The sequence below is a fragment of the Geotrypetes seraphini genome, chromosome 11 (genome assembly GCF_902459505.1).
Source record: "Geotrypetes seraphini chromosome 11, aGeoSer1.1, whole genome shotgun sequence".
In the NCBI taxonomy this organism is placed as follows: domain Eukaryota; kingdom Metazoa; phylum Chordata; class Amphibia; order Gymnophiona; family Dermophiidae; genus Geotrypetes; species Geotrypetes seraphini.
Genome location: NC_047094.1, coordinates 136,970,140 through 136,998,113, shown reverse-complemented (window position 1 = coordinate 136,998,113; position 27,974 = coordinate 136,970,140). Strand labels below are relative to the sequence as shown.

At 42.6% G+C, this 27,974-nt stretch overlaps 1 protein-coding gene across 3 annotated transcripts in view; it reads left to right on the top strand.

Annotated features, from left to right (window-relative positions):
• Window positions 1–27,974, top strand: part of GSS (glutathione synthetase) — a 49,450-nt gene that overhangs the window by 2,756 nt on the left and 18,720 nt on the right. For 2 of the 3 annotated variants that reach the window (XM_033963814.1, XM_033963813.1), the window contains exons 2-8: window positions 1,828–1,966; window positions 5,507–5,652; window positions 11,729–11,804; window positions 14,589–14,728; window positions 16,436–16,552; window positions 22,533–22,613; window positions 24,513–24,590. In XM_033963814.1, the coding sequence (XP_033819705.1) occupies window positions 1,838–1,966; window positions 5,507–5,652; window positions 11,729–11,804; window positions 14,589–14,728; window positions 16,436–16,552; window positions 22,533–22,613; window positions 24,513–24,590 (767 nt within the window). In that variant the 5' untranslated portion in view covers window positions 1,828–1,837. Of the gene's footprint in view, window positions 1–1,827; window positions 1,967–5,506; window positions 5,731–11,728; window positions 11,805–14,588; window positions 14,729–16,435; window positions 16,553–22,532; window positions 22,614–24,512; window positions 24,591–27,974 lie in introns of those variants that run through there. The other variant, XM_033963815.1, reaches the window with a different exon arrangement.

Sequence of the window (27,974 nt, the reverse complement as noted above, 5' to 3'; positions counted from 1 at the left end):
AATAATTGACACCCCCCTCCCCCGAATGTCCCCGTCACTCCCTGACTCCATCCGTGACACTAGTGCTGCCTGTTTTGCAGAAAAATTGGACTCGTCAATTCAGCAATCCCTATACCCTTGCTGCTTTAGGAGGCCTCGGAGCGGAGATATGTCAGTCTCACAGTGGGAGGGTCAGTGGGGTTCAGCTGCACAAGGGGATGGGTGAGAGGGGAGGAATGTTGCACATGGGGGGGGGAGGGCAGGGGGAAAAGGAAAGAGGAAGAATTAGAGGAGAGGAAGGGAGAGAGGAGTGTTGTACATGAGAAAAATAAGACATTCCTGAAAATAAGCCCTAGTGTGTTTTTTTGGACTCCAAATTAATATGACACTGTCTTATTCTTGGGGAAACACGGTACTTACAGAGTCATTAAGAGATTGATGCTTTCGGTGTTTAATGCCTAAGCATTAGCAAATGCTGGTTCTCTTGATTCTTCCATTCCCCCAAACATACTGGATTAATGACGAGAAAAAAAATCTAGTAAAGAAAAAGTAATATTTTAAAGTGTGCTGTCTGTATCTATCCCTACTTAAAACATAAAATAGCAAATGACGGCAGATAAAGACTTCAACAGTCAATCCAATCTGCCCATTAGTTATTTTCATTAAAAATACATGATTAAATTAACTTGTCTCTTCTGTGCTATTTCTGGGCATAACATAACATAGTAGATGACGGCAGATAAAGTCCCGAATGGTCCATCCAGTCTGCCCAACCTGATTCAATTTAAATTTTTTCTTCTTAGCTATGCAGGACATTTGTGCACAGCTGTAGAACGCGCAAGACAATTGTGTGCAAGACAGGCGCACGCGGACAAACGTATGCAGGTCTATATCGCCCAAGACAAACACGTGCAGGACTATTATGTGCAAGACATGTGCGCAAAAGAAACGCATGGGAATGGGTGCAGTTGTCGGGATTCTAGTCCGACTTCCATGGTTCCATCTTTCTTGCACTTCTTTAATACTCCCTCCATATATTTTAATTTAATAAGGCACTGCATACAACAAACTAGACTTTGGCTTCAGATTGTTTTCTTCTCTCCAGATTTCTGTCTTTTGGTTTAGATGTTTTTCTTCTCTCCAAGTTTTTTTTTTCCTTTTTCCAGATATCTTTCCTTTAATTACAGAATTTCCCTCTCTCTTTCTTGATTTCTAGCCTTTGAAAAAAGGCAATTCCCTTTTTCCAAGCTTTTAGTCTTTAGGACAATCCTTTTTCCTCTCTCCAGACTTCCCCACTAAACATTTTGCACTATCTTGTTTTCATTCTAAATGGCTCGGAGGTTTGGGTGTGGCTATAAGGGGAGAATGAGGAGGCCACTACATTAAAAAAAAAAAAAAAAAAAAATTCAAATTGGTGACCAAAGGACTTTCTTGCCTCACTCACATCAAGGCCCAGCCAATCAGGTTTGAGAACCCACTATATAAAGACAAACTGCAGCCCACCCTGAAGAAAGCCACAACATGATGACTGAAATGTCAGTTCCACGTACCCAAATGCGGCGAGACCCGGACAACTGCAACAGTCATTACTTTTAAGTGGTTTATAGCCAAAAACCAAAACAAGAATGTTATAAAATCTTGCAAATAATAATAAACATAATGCCCTCAAGCAAAAAAAAACAAACTAGTGGAGCATGTTCATCTGAAACACGCTTTTGTGTTAAAACACGGCCTTGTCAGGAGTTCTAAATTAGTCATTAGTTGGTAGGAAATTACTATGTGGTGAGACTATCTAAATGTTGTTCTAGTGACATTAGTAGCTATTTTTCTGTTTTTTGTTCCTTTTAGTCATCTCACAATGACAGCACCGTGGGCCGATATTTTACTCAACAAGCAGCTGATTGAAAATGTGGTTCCAGTTGCTGTGGATGCAGCCCTGCTTCAAGGGGTCCTCATGAGAACGAAGGAGGAACCCAATGCCTCAGAGGTGTGTAAAAAGAAATGTTGGGAATGCAAGAAATGCACGTTTTCATGCTGAAGAAGTAGCAGACCATGTCTCCTTGATGGGAATTCAGTGCAACAAACTGTATCGTATTGGTATTTCCATAAAGTCTAGCAAGACCTAGCAGTCGATACCTACAAGATTTGTGATTGCTAGTTTGCCTTTTCTGCAGCACAGAAGTAGAGGTGGGAGTTTATTTATTTTAGCATTTATATACTACTTATAATCTAAGTGGTTTACATTCAGGTACTCAAATACTTTTTCCCTTTCTGTCCCAGTGGGCTCACACTCTATCTAATGTACCTGAGGCTTGCCCAGGGTCACAAGGAGCTAGGGGGGGGGGGGGGGGGGGGTGGATCCGCTCCAGGCACCATCTTGCTAGCGGTGCTAGCAACCCTACTTCTCTCCTCCCCCTGCCGCGCGCGTGCACCCTTTGCCTTCCCCATACCTTTTTCGGCATGACCAACATTGCTGCCCAAGTCGGCATCGGCACTCTCTCTGATGTCACTTCCGGGTCCTGTGCCTAGCAGGGCTGTGGAGTTGGTAGATAAATCCTTCGACTCTGACTCCTCAGTTTCTGGTACCCATGACTCCGACTCCAGTACCTAAAATTGTCTCCGACTCCTCGACTCTAACTCCACAGCCCTACTGCCTAAGAAGTGACGTCAAAGGGCGAGCTGACACCGACAGGGGCATGCTATTCTTGTCGGAAGAGTTAAAAAGGTACGGGGAACAGGAAGGGGGTGTATGTAGCCAGGGCGGGGAGGAGGGCAGGGGCCCCGGGTGCCTCTCAGCCTCATGATGCCACTGCCAGGAGCAGCATGGGATTTGAACCCACAATCTAAGGGTGCTGAGGCTGTAGTTTTAACCACTGTGCCACATACTCCCCCCTTGATTCAGGAGAAATTCTGGCGTCCTGTTTTCTAAAAGTCTGGTAAAGCGTTGTAGTGAATGGAGAGACTTTGCAGCTGCCTTCTCTAGAACTGTTGGGGGGATGTTCCTGGTTTCTGCTCATACACTTTGCAAGCGTTAAATGCTCTGCTTTACAAGGTGCTCTTAATTTGTCTCTCCAGCATCCCTAGTTTTGGCTTAATCTAGCCTCTAGAAAGAAAAGAGAGGGAGGTTAAATTAGTGAGATAAAATGCTACATTTTTCTTCGAACGATATGCACCCGGAGAAAGGCTAACTGCATGAAATTTCTTTTGAGCTCACATCCTCTTAATGTGAGAAAACACTTCATTTCTGAGAGAGATTTTTACTTAGGTCCTCTTTTGCTAAGCTGCAATAGAGGTTTCTACTGTGGCCTGGGGTGCTAAGTGCACTGTCGCTCATAGGAATTCTATGAGTGTCGGAGCATTTAGCGCCCTGGGTCACGGTAGAAACCTGTATCACGGCTTAATGAAAAGGGAGGGGGGGGTTAGTTGTTTTAAATAGTACAAGTTTATTAACTTGGTATCCTGCAAAAGAGTAGAAACCTCAGCGGCTTACAGTCTAAAAATTTGGAGAAGGGAGAGGGTTTTGCAAAAGTGACGCGAAAGAAACTTAGGGTAGGGGGTAGAATTACAATTTGTAATAGGAAAGAGAGGAGGAAGAACATAAGGGTATCTGTGTGTGTCATCAGAATCCAATTAGTAGGAAGAGGTAGAGGTTTTAGAACAGGGGTGGGCAACTCCGATCCTCGAGGGCCAGAATCCAGTCGGGTTTTCAGGATTTCTCCAATGAATATGCATTGAAAGCAGTGCATGCAAATAGATATCATGCATATTCATTGGGGAAATCCTGAAAACCCAACTGGATTCTGGCCCTTGAGGACCGGAGTTGCCCACCCATGTTCTAGAAGGAGAGCTAAGCTAAAGGTAGGCATCTTTGAAAATAATGAGTGGAATGGGTAGATGTGGATCGCTTGTTCACTCTTTCCAAAAATACTAGGACTAGGGGGCTTGCAATGAAGCTACTAAGTAGTAAATTTAAAACAAACTGGAGAAAATAGTTCTTCAAACAACGTGTAATTAAACTCTGGAATTTGTTGCTGGAGAATGTGATGAAATCAGTTAGCTTAGCGAGGCTTAAAAAAGGTTTGGATAATTTCCTAAAAGAGAAGTCCATAGGCCATTATTGAGATGGCTTGGGGAAATCCACTCCTTATTCCTAGGATAAGCAGCATAAAATGTGTTGAGATCTAGCTAGGTATTTGAGACCTGGGTTGGATACTGGCTTGATGGACCTTCGGTCTGTGTTAGTAGGGCAATTCTTATGTTCTTAATTCTGATTTAAAATGTTCTAGGGATGTTGGGGACATTTCTAAACTGCTCTATCCAATTTTATTAGGCAGTGTACAAACTGGAAATACACAATCTCATGTAAAGAAAACATCATAACACACATACAAAATATACAATCATCATATAGTGAGCAGCCAAATGCCATTACTCTGAGAGAGCCTTTAAATATTTCTTAAATTAGAGTATTGCTGACATCGTATGTATTTTAGCTGGCAATCTATTCCACATTTGTGCACCCTCAATTTGGATCATAGCAGTGTGATTCACTTCCAGTCTAACATGCTTAAATGATGGGCTATCCAATAAAATTTCCTCAGATGACCGATAGGCCGATAAAGCCTTAGTGATGATGCCAGAGCAAGCAGGGCCTGAATCCGATACTCCAGTAAACTGGCAACACGGGCCATTCCTTCTGTGCAAAAGAAATGCACTCACATTTTGATAAAGGCAGCAGCAGACTAGCAGCCACGTTTGAAAATTTGTAGTGAATTAACCTAAAAGACCCAAATAAAGTAGATTGCAATATGAGGTGATAAAGGAGCCAAAGGACTTTGGAGACTGAGAGGAGAAACTCTTAGCCTAAGACCCGTGATAATGCAATAGGCAGACTGGTTGAACCAAGTGGTTCTTGCCTTCCAGCATTGTCTGTTTCTCAGTGACTAACCGTACATAGAGCTCCTTTTACTAAGGTGTGCTAGCGTCTTTAGTGCGCTTACAATAAACGCTAATGCCTCCATAGAGCTTGCATTAGTATTTTTTGTTTAACGCATGGTTTGCACGCGCAAAAAACGCTAGCGCAAACGCTCAAACTTTCACCAAGGGTAGGTAAAATACCCCTTTTTCTTTCCTAAAGTCACTATTCGGCACTCATGCTGGATCCACCACACCAAGGGTATTACAGAGCACTAGTTTGTTCTCCCTTGAGGCCACTCTTTTTGAGCTGTATGCATGGGGTTCTTCCCTGTGGCCACCCTTTGTGCTGTATTTATGGTGCAGGGGTTTGTTAGTGTATATTTGTTATTTCCCCTGAGGACATAATGTCTTCATATTAAGAATATCCACTTTTATTTTACACGATGTTAGCATGTTTCTGATTCTGGTTGTTTGCTTTACATTTCCTCTTAAAAGAATATTCATATGGAGCAGTTAGAGCTTTCAAACCTCTTACATATAGAAATTAAATACAATGCCGAAGGTTTTTAGATGTATCTCCTCTTTTTTTTTTTTTCTTTTCCCCCTGCAGGTGGTGAATTATGCTCCATTTTCCTTGTTCCCATCTACTGTTCCTAGAGCACTGTTTGAAGAAGCCAGAGCTGTCCAACAAGACTTCAATCTACTGGTGAACTTAGTCAGCCAGGATTTTAGGTTCCTGAAAGAAACTCTTGCTAGGTACATCACCAAGCAATTACACTTCATATGATTTTCCCCTCATCCTGAATATGACATTATAAGAAACATGAACATAAGGTGAGCCGAGTGGTTCTAGAAACATAAACCCAGAAGTATCCCTGTCAATTACAAAACATTTATTAAAACTAATAAAAGTGCGCCACCCAGTGTGGCCATGTTTCACCAGTATGGCTGCATAAGGGATATAAAGAACCATAACGGCACACACCAAATAAGTAAAGAGTGCTAATGGCAAGTGATTGATGTCCAAATGGACAACGTTAGCTGGAAGTAGACGATGTACAAGGGGATACTGAAAAGTTCTCAGCCCAACCAACTTCATTAAGGGTCAATTTGCAAAATCCTTGTTTCAGATCATTGATTGAACCGTATCCACGTCATTCTGTTCTTGGTTGGTCTGAGAACTTTTCAGCAGCCCCTCATAGTGTGAACAGATGCAGTCTGGTAACCAGAGTTTAGATTGTGATGTCATAATGTCTCATTCCACCAATAAGAGCCAACCTAATCAGTGATGTCACAATGGCTTGATTGTTCTATGCTTGGCTTACTTTTACTACCTACCAGGGGGTGCTGAAAAGTTCTCAGCCCAACCAACCAACTTCCTAAATTCTGAGCGTTATTTTGCCTCTGTAGCTGAAAAGAGTGTTATCTTATTTCATTAAGGGCCAATTTGCAGAAACAAAATTCTATGTTTTTAACATTGTTTCAGATCATTGATTGAACCATATCCACATTGTTCTCGGTTGGACTGAGAGCTTTTCAGCATCCCCCCCCCTCGTAAGTGTGTTAATGGTCAGTATCCAGTTGGATGTACAAGGGTGGTTTGAAAAGTTTCTTTAAAAAACCTAAGTTAAATAAATATTTATTTTGAAAAAATAAAAGGTATATTTCTCAACATAGTCTCTGGCAAGGGCTGTACACTTAGGGCTCCTTTAACTAAGCTGCGATAGCAGTTTTAGTACACGGTAGACGCTAATGCCAACATTGAACTGGCGTTAGTTAAAACCGTATAGCGTGGGTTTAGCACATGTTAAAATTCTGCGCCCGCTAAAAACGCTAGTGTCCAGAAATAGGTTTTGTCAAATTTTTTAAAATACTTGTTTTTTTTTCTTTATTTATTAAATTTCAAATTGATTTCCAAGCATAACATCTTGTGCAGAAAGCGTAATTAAGACATAACAATTAAACATAAAAATCATCAAATAGATAAAGAAATAAAACTTACTTAATTACACTCAAGTCCTCATATACAATCCAAGAGGTAACGAAAGAGTAATTTAATAGAACATAACATTAATAATTAGGATACGTATATCTGCTGCTGAAACAAAGAGCTTAGTCTATTATATAGGAGCTGCTGTTCCTTCATTCTCCAAACGTTTTAGGGAGAGAAAACTAACTGAGGCGGATCAACAAAAACATATTTTAAAGAGCTGTATCTAATAATACACTTGCATGGGTACCTAAGAAAGAAAAGACCCCCCTGGGTCACCCCTGGTTATAAAATTAAGAATTCTTGTCTCCTGCGTTTCTCTCGAAACGTCAGGGAATATCTGAAGGTTTTTTTTCTCTTTTACCAAACGTTTCAAACCACCCTCGTAGTCTGATGGGTGTTGTAATTTTTCTTGTTTTTATTAAATGGTTTGTGTTTGATTGTTAATGTTTCTGGGGACCACCTTTTGGTTCTTTTGTGATCCAGAGTCTCTCTATTGACTATAAGTAGCTTGACACACATTCCAGAAAGTATCTCAGTCAGGCAGTCTGTGAGGTCTCATTTCTGATCTGTACCCTTGTGAAGCTCTAAGTTGACACTCTCTGCTTCAGTCTAACATTCTATTGCAGGCTTTGTTTTAACCCTTTCAGGACCAAGGGACATATTTGTCCCATAACTTTAAAATCCTATAAATTTTGATTGGAATAGTCTACAGTTCTAAATTTGATATGTACGGATTCCATATGATACTGCCTTTATGTAAACAAACTGGTTCCGACATTCATTCATTAGCGTCGTTGCCAGATTGACGAGAAGATTCACTTGCCACACTGTCCATAAGCCAGAAGTGTGATTTAAAAAAAATAAAATAATGATATTTCACAAAAAAAAATCAATTTTTTGGCATCTGCAAGCCCTTTTTACCATAAAAATGTCGTCAAAACCACAAAAATTGGCCTACGATCCTTATGGTCCTGAAAGGGTTAAGAAACTATCTTTATTGATTCTTCTATCTTTGACTAGTTTTCCAACTTACTTCATTTAAGAACAGAAGAATAGCCTTACTGGGACAGACCAATGGTCTTTCTAACCCAGTATCCCGTCTTCACTGAGCCCAATCCAAGTCACAAGTACCTGGCAAAAACCCAAATAGTAGCAGCAGTCCATGCCACCAATCCAGGGCAAGCAGTGGCAGACTATGGACTTTTCCTCCTGGAAATTGTCCAAACCTTTCTTAAAACCAGCTACACTATCAGCTCTTACCACAACCTCTGACAACACGTTCCAGAACTTAACTATTCTCTGAGTGAAAAAAAATTTCTCCTATTGATTTGAAAAGTATTTCCCTGTAACTTCATTGAGTTCCCCCTAGTCTTTGTCATTTTTGACGGGATCCACTTGTACCTGTTCTACTCCACTCAAGATTTTGTAGACTTCAATCCTATCTTCCCCTCAGACGTCTCTCTTCCAAGCTGAAGAACCCTAACCTCTTTAATCTTTCCTGATACAAAAGGAGTTCCATCCCCTTTATCATCTTGGTTGCTCTTCTTTCAACTTTTTCTTGTGTCGCTTTATCTTTTTTGAGATAAAGAGACCAGAATTGAATGCAATACTCAAGGTAAGGTCACACCATTGAGTGATACAGAGGCATTATAACATTCTTAGTCTTGTTTTGCAATACATGGAAATGTTAGACTGAACAATTAATTAGCTTGCAATGCTTGTAAAAGAAAAGTTTCATTGAATTTCATTTTGAAGCCACAAGAGCGGCATTTACTGGATGCTAATTGCAACCCCTGAGGCAGACTTTTGAAGCCGAAACACGGACCGTGTCTGGTCTAATATACAGATTGGATTTTATGTTTATAATTTCCCATACAGAATATAAACGGTTTCATTGTGTTGAAATAAAACTTGGATTATTTTAGCTCTGGTCGATGTGTAATGTTCTTTCCCCACAGTCTATGGAGGAACATGCTGACTAAGCAGCAGATGTGAACTGGGACTACATGGGAGGAGAAGCTCTGTAGGCAATAAGAGTGAATTGGAAGCTCTGGTCCTGCGATTTCACTAGCTGCGCTCTCCTGCTGTCCGTTGCGTTTGCGTGGCTGTAGGAGAGGTCAGGGCAAAACAACTCCCCACCCCACCACAATTGTTCCATTTTTTTCTCGCAATCTTGATTTTTCATACTGATGGAGAAGAGGCAGCTGAAGGGGGATATGATAGAGCAGAGTCATGATTAGGTGAGGTGCAAAGGAAAACAGCTGCTCCCCTAAAAGGATTTTGAATGAAATAGTGCCTAAGCAATCAGTTGTGCACCAGCACCTATTTTGCAAAAGGTCTGCTCCCCCTGGCTACACATCTGGCGCAAAGGTCTCTAAATTACTACTATTATTTATTATTTCTATAGCGTTACCAGATGCATGTAGCACTATACATTAAAGAGCTTACAGTCTAATTAAGACAGACACACAGGACAAAAGGTGAATACAGTATATGCATACTGCTCGTGTCGGGATTTACAAGGGGACTGCTGAGGCGGATAGAGTACGGGACTGTAGAGGGAATGGCAAAGATATTGCTGCTTTAACCTTGCCATACCGCTGCTCCCAAGCTGGTGGCTGCAGCATCCATGTCAATGATACTGAAATAGCACACACAGCGCCTTACAAAACTTCTAACACCACCGCCTTTACCTGCATCATTACACCAAGCTTATTTCAAATTTGATATACCGCGTAATCGATGAGCCTTTGGGGCAGTTTTCAGTGTCTACCAACGCACACCAGTCTAAGTTCAAGAAACGGTTCTCCAGGCGCTTTTAATGGGTGAACTATTTCCTTTCTGACCTGTACTGTAAAACCTAAAGTCATACAACCCAGTAGTATATATCACAATCGCAAAAAATAGTATAAAATACCACTTCTATGAACCAATGCACAACAGTATTATTAAGTCCTTGTCATTTAGGACATACTATACGGCCTCAGAAATGGAGCCTACGCACAGCAATGTAATCACAAGCTGAGACAATCCGCGTAGTTAAAATGCTCCTGCTCCAATCATTGGCCACTAAATACCTATTTAAACTGCTACTTTTTAGCTTATTTTAATAGATTTAGTGTTTAACTTAAGACAAATTACTATAACTGTGATATTTTTTCAAAAAATCCTCTTCAAATACTGTGTGTATTATCCAGATTTGAAAAACTAGACCACAAAAACTTATCTGCTTTGTTTAGTAGTCGTCACTGGCGGAGTCTTTATAATAAAACCTCAATCCATGTCCATTTGCCAACGCGGCCAGCGTTTCGCGGGAATTACATACATCCGCTGCGTCAGGGCCACCGGGACATTAGTACACACATCCACAATCAGTGCATTCGGTCACAGCTTTTCAAAAACCAATTTAGTGGCCAATGATTGGAGCAGGAGCATTTTAACTACGCGGATTGTCTCAGCTTGTGATTACATTGCTGTGCGTAGGCTCCATTTCTGAGGCCGTATAGTATGTCCTAAATGACAAGGACTTAATAATACTGTTGTGCATTGGTTCATATAAGTGGTATTTTATACTATTTTTTGCGACTACTGTAAAACCTCATAGTTATAATATTCAAAAGAATTTTTTTTTTTTTTTAAATCATTCTTTATCTGGCTCTTTATGTAATGTACTTCCTGTGTGCTGATAAGCGGCAACCTCTCCCTTGTACCCAACCAGCCAATGGACATAATGCAGCGTGGCAGCTAGAGAAAGACACGGGGACAAATTTTTCTCCGTCCCTGCACGAACTCAATGTCCCCATGAGTTTCGTCGCTGTCCCTATCCCATTCATATAAGCTCTGCCTTAATCGCACAAGCCTCGAACACTTATGATTTTAAAGTGTTTCAGTCTTGTACAGATGAGGACGGAGCTTGCAGGAATGGGGCAGGGACAGGAAAAGAACTTGCGGGGATGGGGGCGGGAAAATGAGTTCCCACGGGGACGGGGAAAAATTTGTCCCCGTGTCAATCTCTAGTGGCAGCAACTTAGGCTCAGCAGCATACTGGTGACCTCACCACTGAGATAGCTAGGGGAAGTACACAGATTAGCTGGACTGCCGTCCCCTCCTCCCCTTAGAATTAACTTGGCTGCTTGAAGGAGCACAAAGTGGCAGTAGTCCAAGCAGGTTGCAGTGACCTCTGGTGGCCACTTCTTAGGCAGGTAGGAAGAGCGCACAGATGAGCTGCAACCCTGTACCTGTCGCTTGGGCCACACAGTTTCCCACGGCAGCAGCAGTTTTTTTAATGTCTGTGTAATTAGCACAATAACTTGTGAAAACTTCTCAAACACCCAAAATAACCCAAAAGTAAAACTTTAATGGATACGAGAATATCTGTTTTGTATTGCTACCGATATTTACTTTATGTTGTAGCTATACTGGGAAAAGACCTCGAATGCCCAAGTGTTTAAAGTAATCAATGGTAAAAACATTTATCTTGCTCCCGATGGAACTATGGCCAGTCTGTTTCACTGCTGGACGGCTTCTTCAGGGGAAGTGCTTATATGATGTTATAAGTTGCTGTATTAAACTTAAGTGCACCAACTGCTTTAAATGAAATGGACTCAAAGCTGGCAGAGACTGGACTTTTTTCCTTTATTGAGTTTTAAGGCATTTCATGAAGGAAAAAAATACAACTAAAATATACATCTGACTGCATTTGTTGTGATCTACACATGCACAAAAATACACAGTTTGAATGAATATAAAAAAGAAAAAAAAATAACCGTGTTTTTTGACCATTTGTGTAATTAGCGCCACATTTTAACCAAATAACCTCCTTTATATTTTTTTTTTTAGTACAGTCAAAGTGGATGAGTTTGTAGCTCGGCTTTTTAAAATCTACAGGCAAGTTCTTGAAGAAGGAGTGACTCAGGTGAGTGAAGACTAATGTCTGAGTCAGAGAATTTAAGAAAACATTCTTGTGTGTTCTGGTACATCATAAAGGCATCCCATTTAAGAAGGCTTTCTTTACTGATCTTGAGCATGAGGTGGAGCTCTGGAAATTCTTATGCTTATTAAAATTTGACATACAGCTGATTCTTACAATAAAAACAGAGTTATATAGAAAAGAACTCCATAAATTACAAGCTGAAGTTGGTGGCCAACAGGCCTACATGTTCTGCTTCAGGAGAGACTTCCAGTGAGGAACGAGTCTTCTCCATGTCTAGCCTCCATTACCTTTCAGGCCTTGTACATGTGAAGAAGTCTCTCTCTTATTGGAGACCTGGGCCAGATCTGGCCCAAGTCTCTAATAAGAGAGACACTTTTTCAAGCGAAGTATCTTGATGGATGTGGATTATTGTGAAAGATTTTTTTTTTTTTTCAAAAATGTGTTGTTCATGATTATTTAACTACAGAGTATTTGATGCCTATGAAGAGCTGGTGAATCATGGGCAGACCGGCTCGTGTGAAACTAGTCATCATTGAGGCTTCTGAAGATTATATCCTGCATGAAGATGGTAGCTGTGTTGTTTGTAAAGCTGTGGCTGTTCTGTTCATAATTACACATTGAGCGTTGATCACATGTACAAGGTTGGAAATAATTGCTCCCACCAATAAGAAAAATTCTTTGACCCGATCAACTTAATCCATTATCTTTCTTTGCCAATATTTTGTTAAACTGAAGGAACATAGGACGTGGCCATCCTGGTCAGACCAGGGGTTCTTCAAGTCCAAGCATCCTGTCTCTGACAGTGTCCAAGAGCTTCAGGCAGCATGCACTATTGAGATGGCTTGTGGAAATCTACTGCTTATTCTTAGGATAAGCAGCATAAAATCTGTTTTACTACTTGGGATCTAGCTGGGTACTTAGGACCAGGGTTTGCCACTGTTGGAAACAGGATACTGGGCTTGATGAACCTTCGGTTTGTGTCAGTACAGCAATTCTTATGTTCTTAAGTGAGCCAAGTATAGTACAATCAAGCCATTGTGACATCACTGATGAGGTGAGCTCTTAGGCATTGGTGGAATAAGGCATTGTGACATCACAATCTCAGCTACTCATTGGGTTTCTGCCAGGTTCTTGTAACCTGGGTTAGCCATTGTTGGAAACAGGGATACTGGGCTTGATGGACTTTGTCAGTCTGTCCCAGTATGGCTATTCTTATGTTCTTAATGCCTCTGTATATCTAAGGACATTATACCTTCTTGTGTACTCCCCAGACAGATGTTATCAGTATTTTAATTTTTATATGGTACCTTGGATTACGAGCATAATCCGTTCCAGGAGTATGCTCGTAATCCAAAATGCTCGTTTATCAAAGCGAGTTTCCCCCATAGGAAATAATGGAAACTCGCTTTGATACGTTCCCCCCCCCCCCCGAGGCCAGGGCACTGCTCCCCCCCGCTCGCAAAGTCCTCCCCCCCGCGTGAACCAGCACCCCCCGTGAGAACAGGCACCCCCCGCCCGACCAACTTTAACTCACCCCCCCCTTCTGGCACCGGCACGAGAACCGCTCCCCCCCACTCGCAAAGGGCCCCCCCCCGCTTGAATCGGCACCCCACCCCCCGTGAGAACAGGAAACCCCTGCCCGACCAACTTTAACTGCCCCCCCCCCCCGTCTGGCACCGGCACGCAGCTCACAAGTGCCGGTGCCGCTTGAAGATCATCTTCCCAGTCTCTGCCGGCTTTGAGCATGCATCTGCGCATGCTCAAGCCCCTCTAATTCTCCCTCTCGCCGAGATTCTCGGCGAGAGGGAGAATTAGAAGGGCTTGAGCATGCGCAGATGCATGCTCAAAGCCGGCACAGACTGGGAAGAAAAAGATCTTCAAGCGGCACCGGCACTTGTGAGCTGCGTGCCGGTGCCAGACGGGGGGGGGGGGGTTCCTGTTCTCGTGGGCAGGGAGGGGCATGCCGATTCGAGCGGGAGGGGGCCCTTTGCGAGCGGGGGGAGGAGCGATACCGGTTATCGGGGGTGCTCACAAATCAAGTCAACACTCAGTTTGCGAGACACGTTTTGCGAGAATGTTTTGCTCGTCTTGCAAAACACTCGCAAACCGGATTACTCGCAAACCGAGGTTTGACTGTGTGTGTATATATATATATATATATATTTTTTTTTTTTTTTTTCCAAAATTCAAATAAAGTCCATTAATTCTATTTTGGGAACTTTTGAGTAACACTATCCAGGTTTTACTTATTGACAGTTAAGGTACAATGATATGACACCATGTTAACTATTTCTTTAATGGTGATGTGCCCCCTTTTTTATGTGATTTTCTAAGAGTAAGCAGTATTTTGATTCCCCTGCTGCATTGTTGGGGTAACTTCTAAAGCTGTGCCTGCAGAAATGACCTTTAATGAAACTACTGCTACTTTACATTGGCCAAAACATGTGTCTAGGACCATATTACACATGTTTTTAGCCACTGGGAAAGTAAGCAGTTTGGAGTTGGATCTGGAACTGGAACTGCATGCATACTTCAGAATTTTCAAAAGTTGGGTGCATGTTTTGTTTTGGGTTTTTTTTACTCGCTAAAGAGGGTCACGAACATTAGAAGGTGTGAAAAATGTGTATGTCGGTACTTTTTGCCTGGACTAATTTTCAAAGTAAAAGGTGCACATTTTATTTTGGAAATCATGTAGCATCCACAATTATCTCTTTTTACCAGTGTGGTTTTATTTCTCTGTCTCTCTCTTTGTTTGTCTGTCTTCAGTCTGTGTTTTTAGGAATAAATCGCTCTGACTACATGTTTGACTGTGGGACTGATGGGATTGCAGCCCTGAAGCAGATTGAGATTAACACCATTGCTGCCAGTTTTGGAGGTCTGGCCTCAAGAACCCCAGATGTACATCGGTAAGAGAATTCCACAGAGTTCCTGTGTGCTGCAGTGAAATTTACTTTAGGCCCTTGACTATTCAATTCTGTGTTATGACTTTTTTAAATTTATTCTACTGATTGTGCAAAGTTTTATGAGTGTTTGCTAAAAATAGGCTTTTTTTTTTTTTTTTTTAAACAATCAAATTAGCGTACATTAATTTTACATGTTACCATTTCTGTGGGTAAAACGAGGAGTGAAAGTTTGTGCACTGTCCTTATTAACACATCATTTTATGTACATTGTCTGTAGGATGCATTTGAGGAGGTACGCTGGGGAGGGGTGCTGTGGTATGGTGGGGTAGAGTGCTCCAAGTGTAGGATGCATGGTGCTGCTGCAGGGCCGTGGTCTGTGCGCATGCAGCTATTGGCTCTACCAGTCCCTGGAACAGGAAGTTGACATCGGAGGGGGCAGGGGATTAGCAGAGCCAACAACTGCACATGTGTGGACTGCAGCTGACCATGCACCTTCCGAACTGGCTACACCCAGGGCAGTCCGTGCCCACCACTCTGTCCTTGGTACACCACTGCCGGGGTTCAGGTCAGGTGGGTGGGTCCACTGAGCCACCAGGGTATTTTTTTTAGGGGGGGGGGGGCGAGAGGGGGTTCTGTGTGGGGGAGGCTCTGGGCATGCTTCTTTATGTTTTAGACTTTCTTGCCGGTGTTCAGGTGCTGGTAGGAAAGTTTAGCCCAGAGCAATGAGCAGCAAATTACTGCCACAACTTTAATGTGGTATGAATTTTCTTGCTCATTACTGTGCGCTGGATTCACGGTAACAATTCCCTCTACCGCAAATAATAGTGAGCATCCCCTTTGGAGGTGTCTTGTAAGACTTTTGTAAAGGTGGAGAAAAATTGCTGAACAATGTGGAAATAAACTGAGATTCTGCGAGTCTGACCTAGGAAAGAATCTGTCTGATTCCAGGCAAGAAGGGGGGCATCCCTCGCTTCTTTTGAGAAACTTTTGCTTTTCCGACATGCTCTGTTGTGATTATATTTCATTGTAAGCTTAGAGCAGTGGTTCCCAACCCTGTCCTGGAGGACCCCCAGGCCAATCGGGTTTCAGACTAGCCCTAATGAATATGCATGAGAGAGATTTGCATATGCTGTAATGGAAGTGACAGGTATGCAAATCTGCACCATGGCATGGGGGTCTTCCAAGACAGGGTTGGGAACCACTGGCTTAGAGTGTAGGTGACGTATTGAGGTCCCTTTTTATAACAGACGGCTGTGAACTAGGGAATATATTTTTTAATAAAAAACTGGGTGTCGATAGAATATTTATCTTTCTTACATGATGCTTTTAAATGTTTCCTCTAAGCAGAGCACATGATAAATTGCTCACAGATTTTACACAGTCACTCACAAAAATTCTTGCAAATCTGGAAAATTGTTGGTTTTTAGAACTTGTCGTTCACGTGAGAAGAAATTTGCATGCACCTGGCGAATCCTTAGATGGAGCATTGCTTCAGGTGCTTTATGAGGGAGCTATCCACAAATTTTATGTAAAGCCATCTAGATAGATAGCTGATAAATTTGGAACTTGAAATTCTGAGTAAATAATGAATAAGCTTGCTTTTATTATATGCAGATGACTGTCTGCAGCAGAATCTGTATATTTCTCAAACTCTTGTGCGTCAAAAGTGGGCTGAATTTCCTCTGACAGATGCTGAATTTCTTCTGACAGACATGTGCTGACTGTACTGGGGAAATCGGAAGAAGCTTCCCATATATTATCAAATCGTCCATCAGAAGGCATCGCTGCTGGCATTGCACAGGCCTGGAAACTATATGGTTCAGACAAGTAAGATCTGTGAAGACAGGTTTTTAAATGCTCGGTTGTATAATACCATTAGTAACACACAGCATTGTATAAAATCTGACTTGTTTCCTGGTGGTTCCTTCTGAAAAGTTTGTGTAAACAAATACCTTGGTGATACAGAGAGACAGACAAATAACTTATATACAGAGAGAGAGAGAGAGCAGGGTCATCTCAAAGGATTGTGACACCTTCCACTAACTTTTTGCTTTGGTGCCTGCCCACATGAGCTGTCATCCAGCCAGCTTCACCCTCCCTTTCCCAGTGCCTGCTTGCATCAGCCTCCTTTAGCCAGCTCCCTCCACAAAAGTTGCCTTCTTTCCCTCCCCCCCCCCATGGTGTTTTCGGTGCACACCTCGAAGAAAAAGGAAATGCCACCTTCCCAGAACTTGGAAAGCAAGAAAAAAACAATGCTTTATTGTGTGATTAGGAGTCATCGCTTGTCGGAGTGCTGTTTTGTTCTTGTGCAGCGAGTCTGTTTCTTAAACTTTGCGCCATTCAAAATTTTATTTTCACTTTCGGTTTCGTGCAGACACTTTGTAACAATTTATTTCTTATTCAGCATTCAGACTCCAGAGGCGGGTCCTTTGAGCCGAAACACGATCATGTTGAGTCTTATCACCTTCGTCGTTTTTTCTTGCGTCCTCCGTGCACACACAAATATACAGCTCTCTTCCCCTTCCTCCCTTTATTCATCCAGTGCGCACACAGCCCCACGCTTACTGTCCTCCCTTCCTCTCTCTCCCATCCCTCTCCTTTGCTTTTTAGTAGAAACAGGAGAGGAAGGGAGTGGCTCCATTCTCCCACAGTCGGAGCCAGCATTACAAAGGAGGGATGGGAAAGAGATGAAAGGGGATTTTGTGCATGCTGAAGGGCACCTTGGGGAGGGGAGAGATCATCTGTGTGGATTTGTGTATGCGGAGGAGGAGATAGTTAGTTAGTTATAACACTGCAGCAGTGAATTGGTGAGGAAGACTCTTAGCACCCTTGGTTTTCAGAACCCTGAACCACTGCCTCATCTGGTTCATGCATTAAACCAGCCTTGACTGAGCATTTGCTCTTTTAAGTAGCTTTATTCTGTATTACTCCTCTGTGCCCTGGCTGCTCCTAACCATTCCCCGCTGTTACTCCAGTGCTGGTCTTGTACGTCACGAGCTGTGGCTGTCGTAACTTTGTGCTGACAATAAAACACGGCAAGGGCAATGTTCAAAAGGATTTAATCAATTGACTTTGGAATTGACTACATTATTCCATATCTTCTTCAGGGGTCCCTATGAAGTCCTATGGTAAAGATATGTGGATAAAAATGGCAGACTTCATAGGGACCCCTGAAGAAGACATTCTGTCGAAACAAGGACCGTGTTGGATCCAGGGTCCATAGCTTTTCAGCGGACTGTGTCCTAGAGGTTTTTATGTGGTTTGCCAAGTTTTAATATTATTTTAATATTAATAAAGTCCATCTCAGGAATATAATTTCTCCACATTGTATTTTGTTTCTTCTTGGATTTGTCTATGGAGATCATTGGGTCAATTCTCTTGTTTGTGTTTGTTTGTATTTTGTACATCATACTAACTTAATAGTTCTGTATGTCTTAAATCTGTGTCCCCATTTTAATTTGCTTACTCTGACATGACAGAACCTGTGTTGCTCCAGTTCTCTACTGAGATAATATTTCAATAGATGATAACGTATGTATGTCCAGGCTTCTCTCTTCTCCCTCCCAGCTATGGGACTGATGGAAGGGGAAGCCTGCTAAACCGGTTATCTGCTCCTCTACACAAGCGAGTCTTCCCAGATTCCCTTTAAGGCCAGATTGGGCTTGTGATGCATGAAAAACCACTGCGTCCTGAGAATGAATGAATAAATTAGGAAAATAATCATGGGTGAGCTGCTTCAGCAATGCCTTCAAGTTCCACTCGGAGGGGAAGATTCTCAAAACTAAAATGAGCCTTTCATGTGCTCGCTAAACCAGTTCCAGGAGAGATGCCCACTCTCTCCTGCCACATCACACAATCCCCCGACACTAGTACCCACCACCCCCCCCCACCCCGCAGTGGAAGAGATGCCCACTCTCTCCTGCCACATCACACAATCCCCTGACACTACTACCCCCCACCCCCCCCCGCAGTGGAAGAGATGCCCACTGCATTCTGACGATCCCACCGACCCTCACTACCTTATTCATGGAATCCTCTTGGAAAATGGTGGGCCTTCCCCTTTCCGGTGCATCCTGGGATGTGCTGGGGAGGAACCTAAGGCTCTGATTGGCTCAGGCACTTAAGGCCCCTCCTACCATCAACGACTCATCTCAAGTAAATTTAGCAAGCCTAAGCGACGAGGCAGAAGGATTATTGACTCATTGAGCTTTGGTTCTGTACAAGGATTTTAGGCATGCCGTGGACTGCAAGAAGAACTAACAAATCATTTCTGGAAGAGATCAAACCGGCATGTAATTCGAAGCCCAAATGATTTTAAGTTATGACTGTCTTTTTTTTGCAATAATCATATAAATAAACCCACTAAAAACTGTCATCAATCAACAGGGGTTATCCAAGTCTTCTTATTCAGTAGGGAAGAGCCTCAGAATTGGAGCCAATTAACCCAAATGGGTTACAGACGTGATAATTCACTCAGCTCAAAATGCAGTCATAGTCAAAAACCCTTTATTATATATATATATCTTTTTCCTTTTTTCTACTATTGCTGATATGCACGGACGGGGAGAGGGACCTTGGGGTGATAGTGTCCGAAGATCTAAAAGCGAAAAAACTGTGTGACAAGGCAGTGGCTGCTTCCAGAAGGATGCTGGGCTGTATAAAGAGAGGCGTAGTCAGTAGAAGGAAGAAGATGCCCCTGTACAGGTCATTGGTAAGGCCCCACTTGGAGTATTGTGTTCAGTTTTAGAGACCGTATCTGGCGAAGGACGTAAGAAGACTTGAAGCGGTCCAGAGGACAACGACAAAAATGATAGGAGGCTTGTGAAAGAAGAGTATGAGGAGAGACTGGAAGCCCTGAATATGTATACCCTAGAGGAAAGGAGGGACAGGGGGGATATGATTCAGACGTTCAGATACTTGAAGGGTATTAACGTAGAACAAAATTTTTTCCAGAGAAAGGAAAATGGTAAAACCAGAGGACATAATTTGAGGTTGAGGGGTGGTAGATTCAGGGGCAATGTTAGGAAATTCTACTTTACGGAGAGGGTGGTGGATGCCTGGAATGCGCTCCCGAGAGAGGTGGTGGAGAGTAAAACTGTGACTGAGTTCAAAGAAGCGTGGGATGAACACAGAAGATTTAGAATCAGAAAATAATATTAAATATTGAACTAAGGCCAGTACTGGGCAGACTTGCATGGTCTGTATATGGCCGTTTGGGGGAGGATGGGCTGGAGAGGGCTTCAATGGCTGGGAGGGTTTAGATGGGATGGAGTAGGATTTAACAGAGATTTTGGCAGTTGGAACCCAAGCACAGTACCGGGTAGAGCTTTGGATTCTTGCTCAGAAATAGCTAAGAAGAAAAAATTTAAATTGAATCAGGTTGGGCAGACTGGATGGACTATTCGGGTCTTTATCTGCTGTCATCTACTATGTTACCATGTTAACTCTTTTCATGACTTTAAAAATATCTTGTGACTATATTCTTATTTTAAAATTCCCAACTTATTACCCCTTATGTTGAAAAAATGACTCAAGCAAAGAGATGGCAGTTTCATCTCTTTTCGTAGAGGAATAATTATAACTTAGCTTATGCTTGTCATGATTCCTTAGGGCTCCTTTTACTAAGCTGCGTTAGCTTTTTTAGCGCGTGCAGCATTTTAGCGCGTGATAAACCGCTACCCGGCTAGAACTAACACCAGCTCAATGCTGGCGTTAGCGTCTAGCGCGCGTGGCAATTTAGCGTGCGCTATTCCGCCCGTTAATGCCCTAACGCGGCTTAGTAAAAGGAGCCCCTAGTTCATCTTTAGGTATACTTTTTAAAGCCGCTTTTCAGCAACCAACGTGGCCTGCGTTTCTTGGGTATTAATTTCTTCCCCACTGCATCAGGGTGTCCTTACAGCAGCTTAACTTTTGCTTCCATCTGTGTCACGATCTGCCGCCCTGGAAGGAATCATGACATATTGTTATTACTGATATTTTATTGAGAGACATTTATTGTAGATAAACAGTGAAAATGAAAAAGATAAAGTCTGACTTATATTTCATCAAAATTAAAGGATTCTTTTTTGCATTTTTGCACTCACACCCTAACAGCAGAAGTTGGTGTGGGTCAAGTAGAAAGGATGCATGCTAATTGTTGGGCTATGCCCAGTGTTTCCTTTTGAATTCAGGAAGGGACATGTATTACTCGTCCGTAGCACATTTAAAATGTATCACATGACTTATCCTGTTTATCATGGGGGGCCAATATATGTGTCTTATTTTGGTCACACCATCAGAAGAGAGAGATCAATGGAGAAAGACATCAGGTTTAGGAAGAACGAAGGAACCAGGCAAAGAGGGCAACCTGCAATCAGATGGCTGGACACGTTGAAAACAACCATGGGGATGACGCTGGAGAATCTTTCCGGACTAGCACAGAACCAATTTCTTCTTAGATCCACAATTCATCAAGTCACTAGGACTTGAGCACGAGTCCATGGTACCTAACAACAGCAATATAAACATCCAAGATCCTCATTTGCATGCGGGGTCTTTAAGAATGACTCGCCTTTTGTAAATTGTTACAATAGCGACCTCGGTTGCAGCCCATTGTATTTTATCATGAAGTTTTGAGAATCTTCCCCTGAGTCCCTCCTAACCCTAATCTGTGTCCCTACTTGAAAGGAATCGCAAGTAGACAATATTTGTGGGGTGTTAGAGTCATGAGTAACAGTAGTCTGTAGGGCGATCCCATACTCCTGGATGGTCTTAGGATTATACAGTGTAGCAAAGTGTGTGAGCCTGCCCGAGAGCCTATAAGAACATAAGAATTGCCACTGCTGAGTCAGACCAGTGGTCCATCATGCCCAGAAGTCCGCTCACACGGCGGCCCTCTGGTCTAAGACCAGCACCCTAACTGAGACTAGCCCTACCAGCGCATGTTCTTGTTCAGCAGAAACTTGTCTAACTTTGTCTTGAATCCTTGGAGGGTGTTTTCCCCTCTTGAAGAACGTTCCAGCTTTCTACCACTCTCTGGTAATCCATAGACTCTACATTATTGATGAATATGAACTTGTCCGAGATCAAGTGAACATGAGACCTATAGCCCCTTTACTGCTACCATGCAGAGAGGAAGTGTCCGAGTGATTAGAGCAATGCCTTGAACGATCTTTCAATGAATCACAAACTCTTTGAGACAGGGATATACGAGGGCTGATTGAAAAGTAATGATACTACCTCTGTTTCCAAGAAGTAGACGTGGCAACACTGTGCTGGTTCTTGTGAAGCTCATCCATCAGCGTTTCTGAACCTGCAGTTGGACTGCTGTAGTCTTCATTGTTGGGTCACAGCGAGAGGAAGAACTTTGTACATTTCATCATGCCACATGAGGAAGACGTGTGTCTGTGAGAATATGCCAGAAGTGTGTGATGAATTTTGTGTTTAAATTTGGAAAGAGCTGTAATGAAACCCTTGAAACGTTGCGGCAAGAATACGGTGGTTAAACAATTAGCCATGCTGCCACAGACACTTCATCTTCATCTGCCATGACAAAACGTACAAAGTTCTTCCTCACGCTGTGACCCAACAATGAAGACTATGGCTGTCCAATGTCAATGTTTGAGCTTCACAAGAACCAACACAGCATTGCAACGTCTACTTCTTGGAAAGAAAGAGGTAGTCTCGTTACCTTTCAATCGGCCCTCATACCTGAATGCTTACAGCACTGAATAGTGCTGAAAACATCCATGATTGCTATAAAATACTTAATTGTATTAAGCACAATCTAACTCACTTGTTGAATGTGAAATTCTTGTGTGTGTTTCAGGGCTGTTGTAATGTTCTTGGTGGAAAATGTCCAGAGGAATATTTTTGATCACCGCTATATAGAAAATGAGCTCTGGAAAAGGTAATTGTGTGAAGAAAAGCTGGTTAGACAGAAAGTTTCGGTACTTGATAGGTAAGTAACATAGAGGGGCATTTTCGATAGGATGTCTTAGTTTGGACGTTTTGAGAAAGATGTCCAGAAAGCCAGTAGAGAAGATGTCCATTCTTATAACATCAAGATGTCTATCTTTTTGAGAATGAAGTACGTAGACATATTGGTCCTTAGTATGTCTATCTTTTTTGGCCATTCTCAAATATGAAGATGTCCACGTGAAAAACACACAAAAGCAATTTTTTCAGACATACCCAACTACCTTGTCCAAAAGGCTTGTCATCAGCTGATTGTGGCAGGGGAATCCTGATCACTTCCATTTTGACCCAATCAGGGCCTTAGGCCCCTCCTACTGCATCCCAAGATGCATTGGGAGGAGGAAGGGCCATCATTCTGAAGAGGTGGACCGATCGTCAGGAGGGAGATGTCAAGGTGCTGTCAGAAGGGTGTCGGGGATGTTGGGGAGGGGGTAGAGGGCTCTGAGAACAGCAGCTTTCTGTGGAGGGGGGCTGGGGGGATCAATGGGTGTGAGGGAGAGAGGAATCACATTCTCCCTGCTTGTTCAGCTGATCCTGGCAGGGGAATCCATAATTAGCTGAGTCAGCAGGACTCCAGGAAACGGGTTCAGCTGATTTGGATTCCCCTGCCGCGATCAAGATGATGGCAAGCCTACTGTTTTTTTTCCTCTTTGGGTGTACAATACAGAGAAAAATGGAAAATAACTACGTCATAAGAGAGGGGGGGGAAAGGATAAAATTCATAGTGTCCGTCCATACCCCCACCCAACTAAAAAAAACCCACATGGGCATCCTGAGAAAGATTTTGTGGTGGTTAATTATGTATTGGTGATGTATTTAGGCAAGAAAAATTTGATTTGTTTTCATTTTTCACCAATATTTTTCCCAATTAGAGATGGGGGGGTTTCAGTTAGTTATATTAATTTGTTTCAGTGCATACTTAAATTGATTTTAACACACTGTACCCAACAAGCGAAGGCATGAGAAGTTGATTAACGTGTATTACATTTAGGGCTCCTTTTATCAAGGCACGCTACGGGGGTTAGCGCGGCAGACATTTCATCAATGGAGATGTTAGGTACTAGCGCGGCAGGCGGTTTAACGCATGGTATTCCATGCGTTAAACTGCTACCGTGCCTTTGTAAAAGGACCCCATAGGGGCTGATTTCTATAAACGGTGCCTAAATTGGCCGGCACCTAAAAAAATTGGTGCCAGCCATGCGTCGCCCACACTTAGGCGCCATTTGCAGGTTTTAAAAGCCTATGTTTCAGGCACCTAAGATTTTGGCGAGTCGTGCTTAGCGCCACCTGAGTCACATTTCGCCCATAGAAACGCCCGCTTAGGTGTTGCTAAATGCCATGCGATATCACCCAATCACAAAGACTATTAAGGGTATTTTGCCAATTAAGCTCTGGCGCCCTTAATAGAATCAGCCCTTTAATGTATGCTAAACTGATTTTTTTTAAAATTATTATTATTTTTTTTTTTTTTTTAAGGTTCACTAACGCATGCACATCCTTGTTATGTATCCCTATAATCATGATCCCGAATGATCTAAAGCAGGGGTGTCCAACCTTTTGGTTTCCCTGGGCCGCATTGGCCGAAAAAATTGTTTCTGGGGCCGCGCAAACGCTGCAGCAAGACAGAGGAGGGAACCGGCAAGACGGTAAACATCCAGGGGCAGCAGAGGAAAGCACGGCATCACCCTCGACCGGGGCCGCACAAAATACTTCACAGGGCCGCAGGTTGGACACCCCTGATCTAAAGACTGTAATGATGTCACCAGCCTGAGTGCTGCTTTTACTAAGGTTTTATGTTCTAGCGATACCGTCTTTTTGTGATCGTTCACAGGAAAATCCCCATCATCCGGAGGAGGCTCTGTGATGTGGCTGAGAGAGCGTCTTTAGATAGAGACAGAAGACTTTACATGTATGTACACTCGGACTCGTGTGTTTCTACTGGCAGCATTAATACATACTTTGACCTGCTCCCTGAAAAGTGATCTGATTCCACACCGATCGTAGGGGCTTGGTACCCTTTTCTCTTGTGAACTTCTCTGTCTTGAGAAAGAGAAAACAAACTACCAGTTCTGTCACAAGCTTTTCAGCCCCAAGAGAAAGGAGCAGAGGAGGGAAAACATCCCCTTAAAAAATCCCCGCTTAAGTTTAAGTTTGAAGTTTAATGAAATTTTGATTAAAACGCATTATCATAATAAACAGAAAGAATTTCTTGGACACAAAATACAGATGTTTCCCGACATATCACGTGAGATGCAGAAGCGTAGGCGTGAATTTCTTTTACTTAAGCCAGGAGTGTTAGCTTTAGGGGCTACATTTTACTTGTGACATCCTTGCAAGTGTATTGTGCATCACCAAATGAATAAGTATGTTTTCTTTGAACTTTTCCAATTAACTACTTTCCTGTCTACATCCCGGTTGGATAAAGGAAAATCTTAAGCTCGTTAAAAAGTCATGCATCTTGCTCTCGGTTTCAAGCAGTGATTCTTCAAGTGTATTTCTTACTTTCTCGCTAATTGTGTAAGTTTTGGATCCAATTTTGAGGACTTGAGTAAAGTTAAGCCAATATAATTTTATTTTCCACTCCTGGTCCAGTTGGTGACTGGCTTCCAGCTGAGCTCTCTAGGATGGCTCTGTGGAGTGCATACTTGGGTGGTACCAGCCTCTGCCTCTTTCTCGTTATCTCCTTTCTTGGATCTCACGACCTTTTCAGCCTGCTTTGGGTGGAGCAAAAGAAGAAACGAGCACAGCAGGGAAAAGCAGCTTATTTGTGCTGCAGTTTTCAAGAAGAAATAGAGGAAAGGAAGACAGGACAGCATCTATTGGGGACAGTTTTTACAGGCAGGCAGAGGCATGAATTAACAGCAGGGCACCTGTTCAGCCCAGACGTTGTGGGCCAGCAGGTGGTTGAGGGGGGTGTGTGTGGCCAGTTTCTGAGCCAGCAGTTCAGGCCTTGATCTCCCTTCAGCAGTGGTAGTGTTTCCCATTTGAGGACCCTACTGCAGGTGGATGCTTTAGGATTCTAATTAGAAGCTTTCACAACTAACAGCCTAATCAAGTGAAATTTCTAATTGGCAGTACATTTCCCTTGCTCAGCTGGTCTGACCCTCCGTAGTACAGATCTCAACCGCTTGACATTAATCTATCGGAGGATTTTTTACTGTAGGCTTTTAATTCATAACTTTCCTGTGGAACTGGCTGTTAAAAATAGAGACTGACACAGGGACAAATTTTTCCCCATCCCTGCAAGTTTTGTCACTGTTGCTGACCCTGCCCCATTCCTGTAACCTCAGCCTTAACTGCACAGGCCTCAAACACTTATTTAAAGTGTTTGAGGCTTGTGCAGTTGAGGATGGAGCTTAGGCATTGGTGGAATGAGGCATTATGACATCACAATCTGAGCTCTAGAACAATGGTTCCCAACCCTGTCCTGGAGGACCACCAGGCCAGTTGGGTTTTCAGGCTAGCCCTAATGAATATGCATGAAAGAGATTTGCATATAATGAAGATGACAGGCATGCGAATCTGCCTCATGTATATTCATTAGGGCTATCCCAAAAACCCGACTGGCCTGGTGGTCCTCCAGGACAGGGTTGGGAACCACTGCTCTAGAATGTTGCTACTTAGGATTTTAAAGCGTCTGAGGCTTGTGCAGATGAGGATGGAGCTTAGGCATTGGTGGAATGAGGCATTATGACATCACAATCTGAGCTCTAGAATGTTGCTGCTTATGATTTTAAAGGGTTTGAGGCTTGTGCAGATGAGGATGGAGCTTGCAGGAATGGGGCAGGGACGGGGAAAAATTTGTCCCCGTGTCATTCTCTAGTTAAAAATGCAACTCTGCGTGTCTGACTTCACCTTGTACTGATTTAATGCCAAGTACTTTAATCTATTAGACTTTACTGTGGCTTTTAAACAGGATTTTTCATAGCCAACACAAAAACGCCTTCCCAATTGAATCCAGGATACATTTCCAACAAGCAGACAGGTTTCCCCTTTCAACTTGCCTGAAGAGTTTAATCTGCCATCGTCTGTCTTTTAGTTGTATGCTTAAATCTGTATCATGTCCATTTCATCAAGCTCCCACTTTACTTCCGAAAATGGCATTCTGCTACTGTCCAGTTGCACCTCCGTTCCTCCTGGCTGTCCTTCTTCCACTTTTACAAACACTCTGGCTTTTCTTTCATTCACTAGCAGGTTTGAAATTAGTTCCAGATGCTCCGATGTCTGCGCCTGTATCTGAACTTCAGCTGTTTTCTCGTTGCATCCCCCAAACTGCCCTTTTCCAATCTGAGTTCACTTCCTGTGTGTTCAGGATGCTAAAGAAAGACATTTCTCAGTCTTGTATCTTCCATGAACTCTTGTTGTGCAGATAAATTCCTATGCAAAGGGGAAACCATTTTTATTTTTAGTTTGCATTTCTTATCTGCTTTATTCTCTCCATCCTACCACCCCCATATAGTCTCATAAACATTTCACACACCACCTGTATCCAGCATTCAAAAACTTCCCGTCTCTCCTGCACTCTCCAACTTGCCTACCCAGTTCTCCACCTAAAATTCCTTTCTTCTCTTAGCACCCTCCTCCTGCCTATATGTTTATGTTTATTTAGCATTTATAGGCCACGTTTTGGTTTCACATTAATGCAGTTTTGTGAGATACATAAAAACAATAGAGGAAAATAACACCATTTGTATTAAAAGGAAAGATAAGAAAAATATTAAAAATCAACAAATAAAAAATAAAATAGAATAATATAAAAGTATCTTTTCATCAATTATTATAACCTTAAATGCCTGCCTATTTAACCATAACTAAATTTTTACAGCCGCCTTTAAAAAAAAACAAAAAAACCCCACCAAACCTGTGAAATCCGATGTTCCGTTTGTTCTTGGTGTCCCTCCAGAACAATGGTCTGTCCAAATGGATTCTGAAGTAACATTGGGGCCAAGCCAGGTGCTCTATCAGAAAATATCTCTCCCAGTAAAGCAGGTGATTCAGAATCTACCCAGGTTTCCCACACAATATCAGGAGGTAGGAGCCTGCCGTCATCCTGTCAGAGCTCAGTCTGGCCTTCCATTCTCTCTCTTCCATTTCAATGCCTGTGTGAAAACTGCTGGAATCGCACCCTCCCCCAGAGTATTTTGCAGACTTATTGACATCCAGAAACAACATCAGTTTGTGTCCTGGGAACAGAGACTAAAATAGTTCATATCCAGAGAGTTTGAAAGCAAAGACACTCAATTTCTTCAGTTGCTCCTTATTTGCTCTGTGACGTCTGCTGGGTGGGGACAAA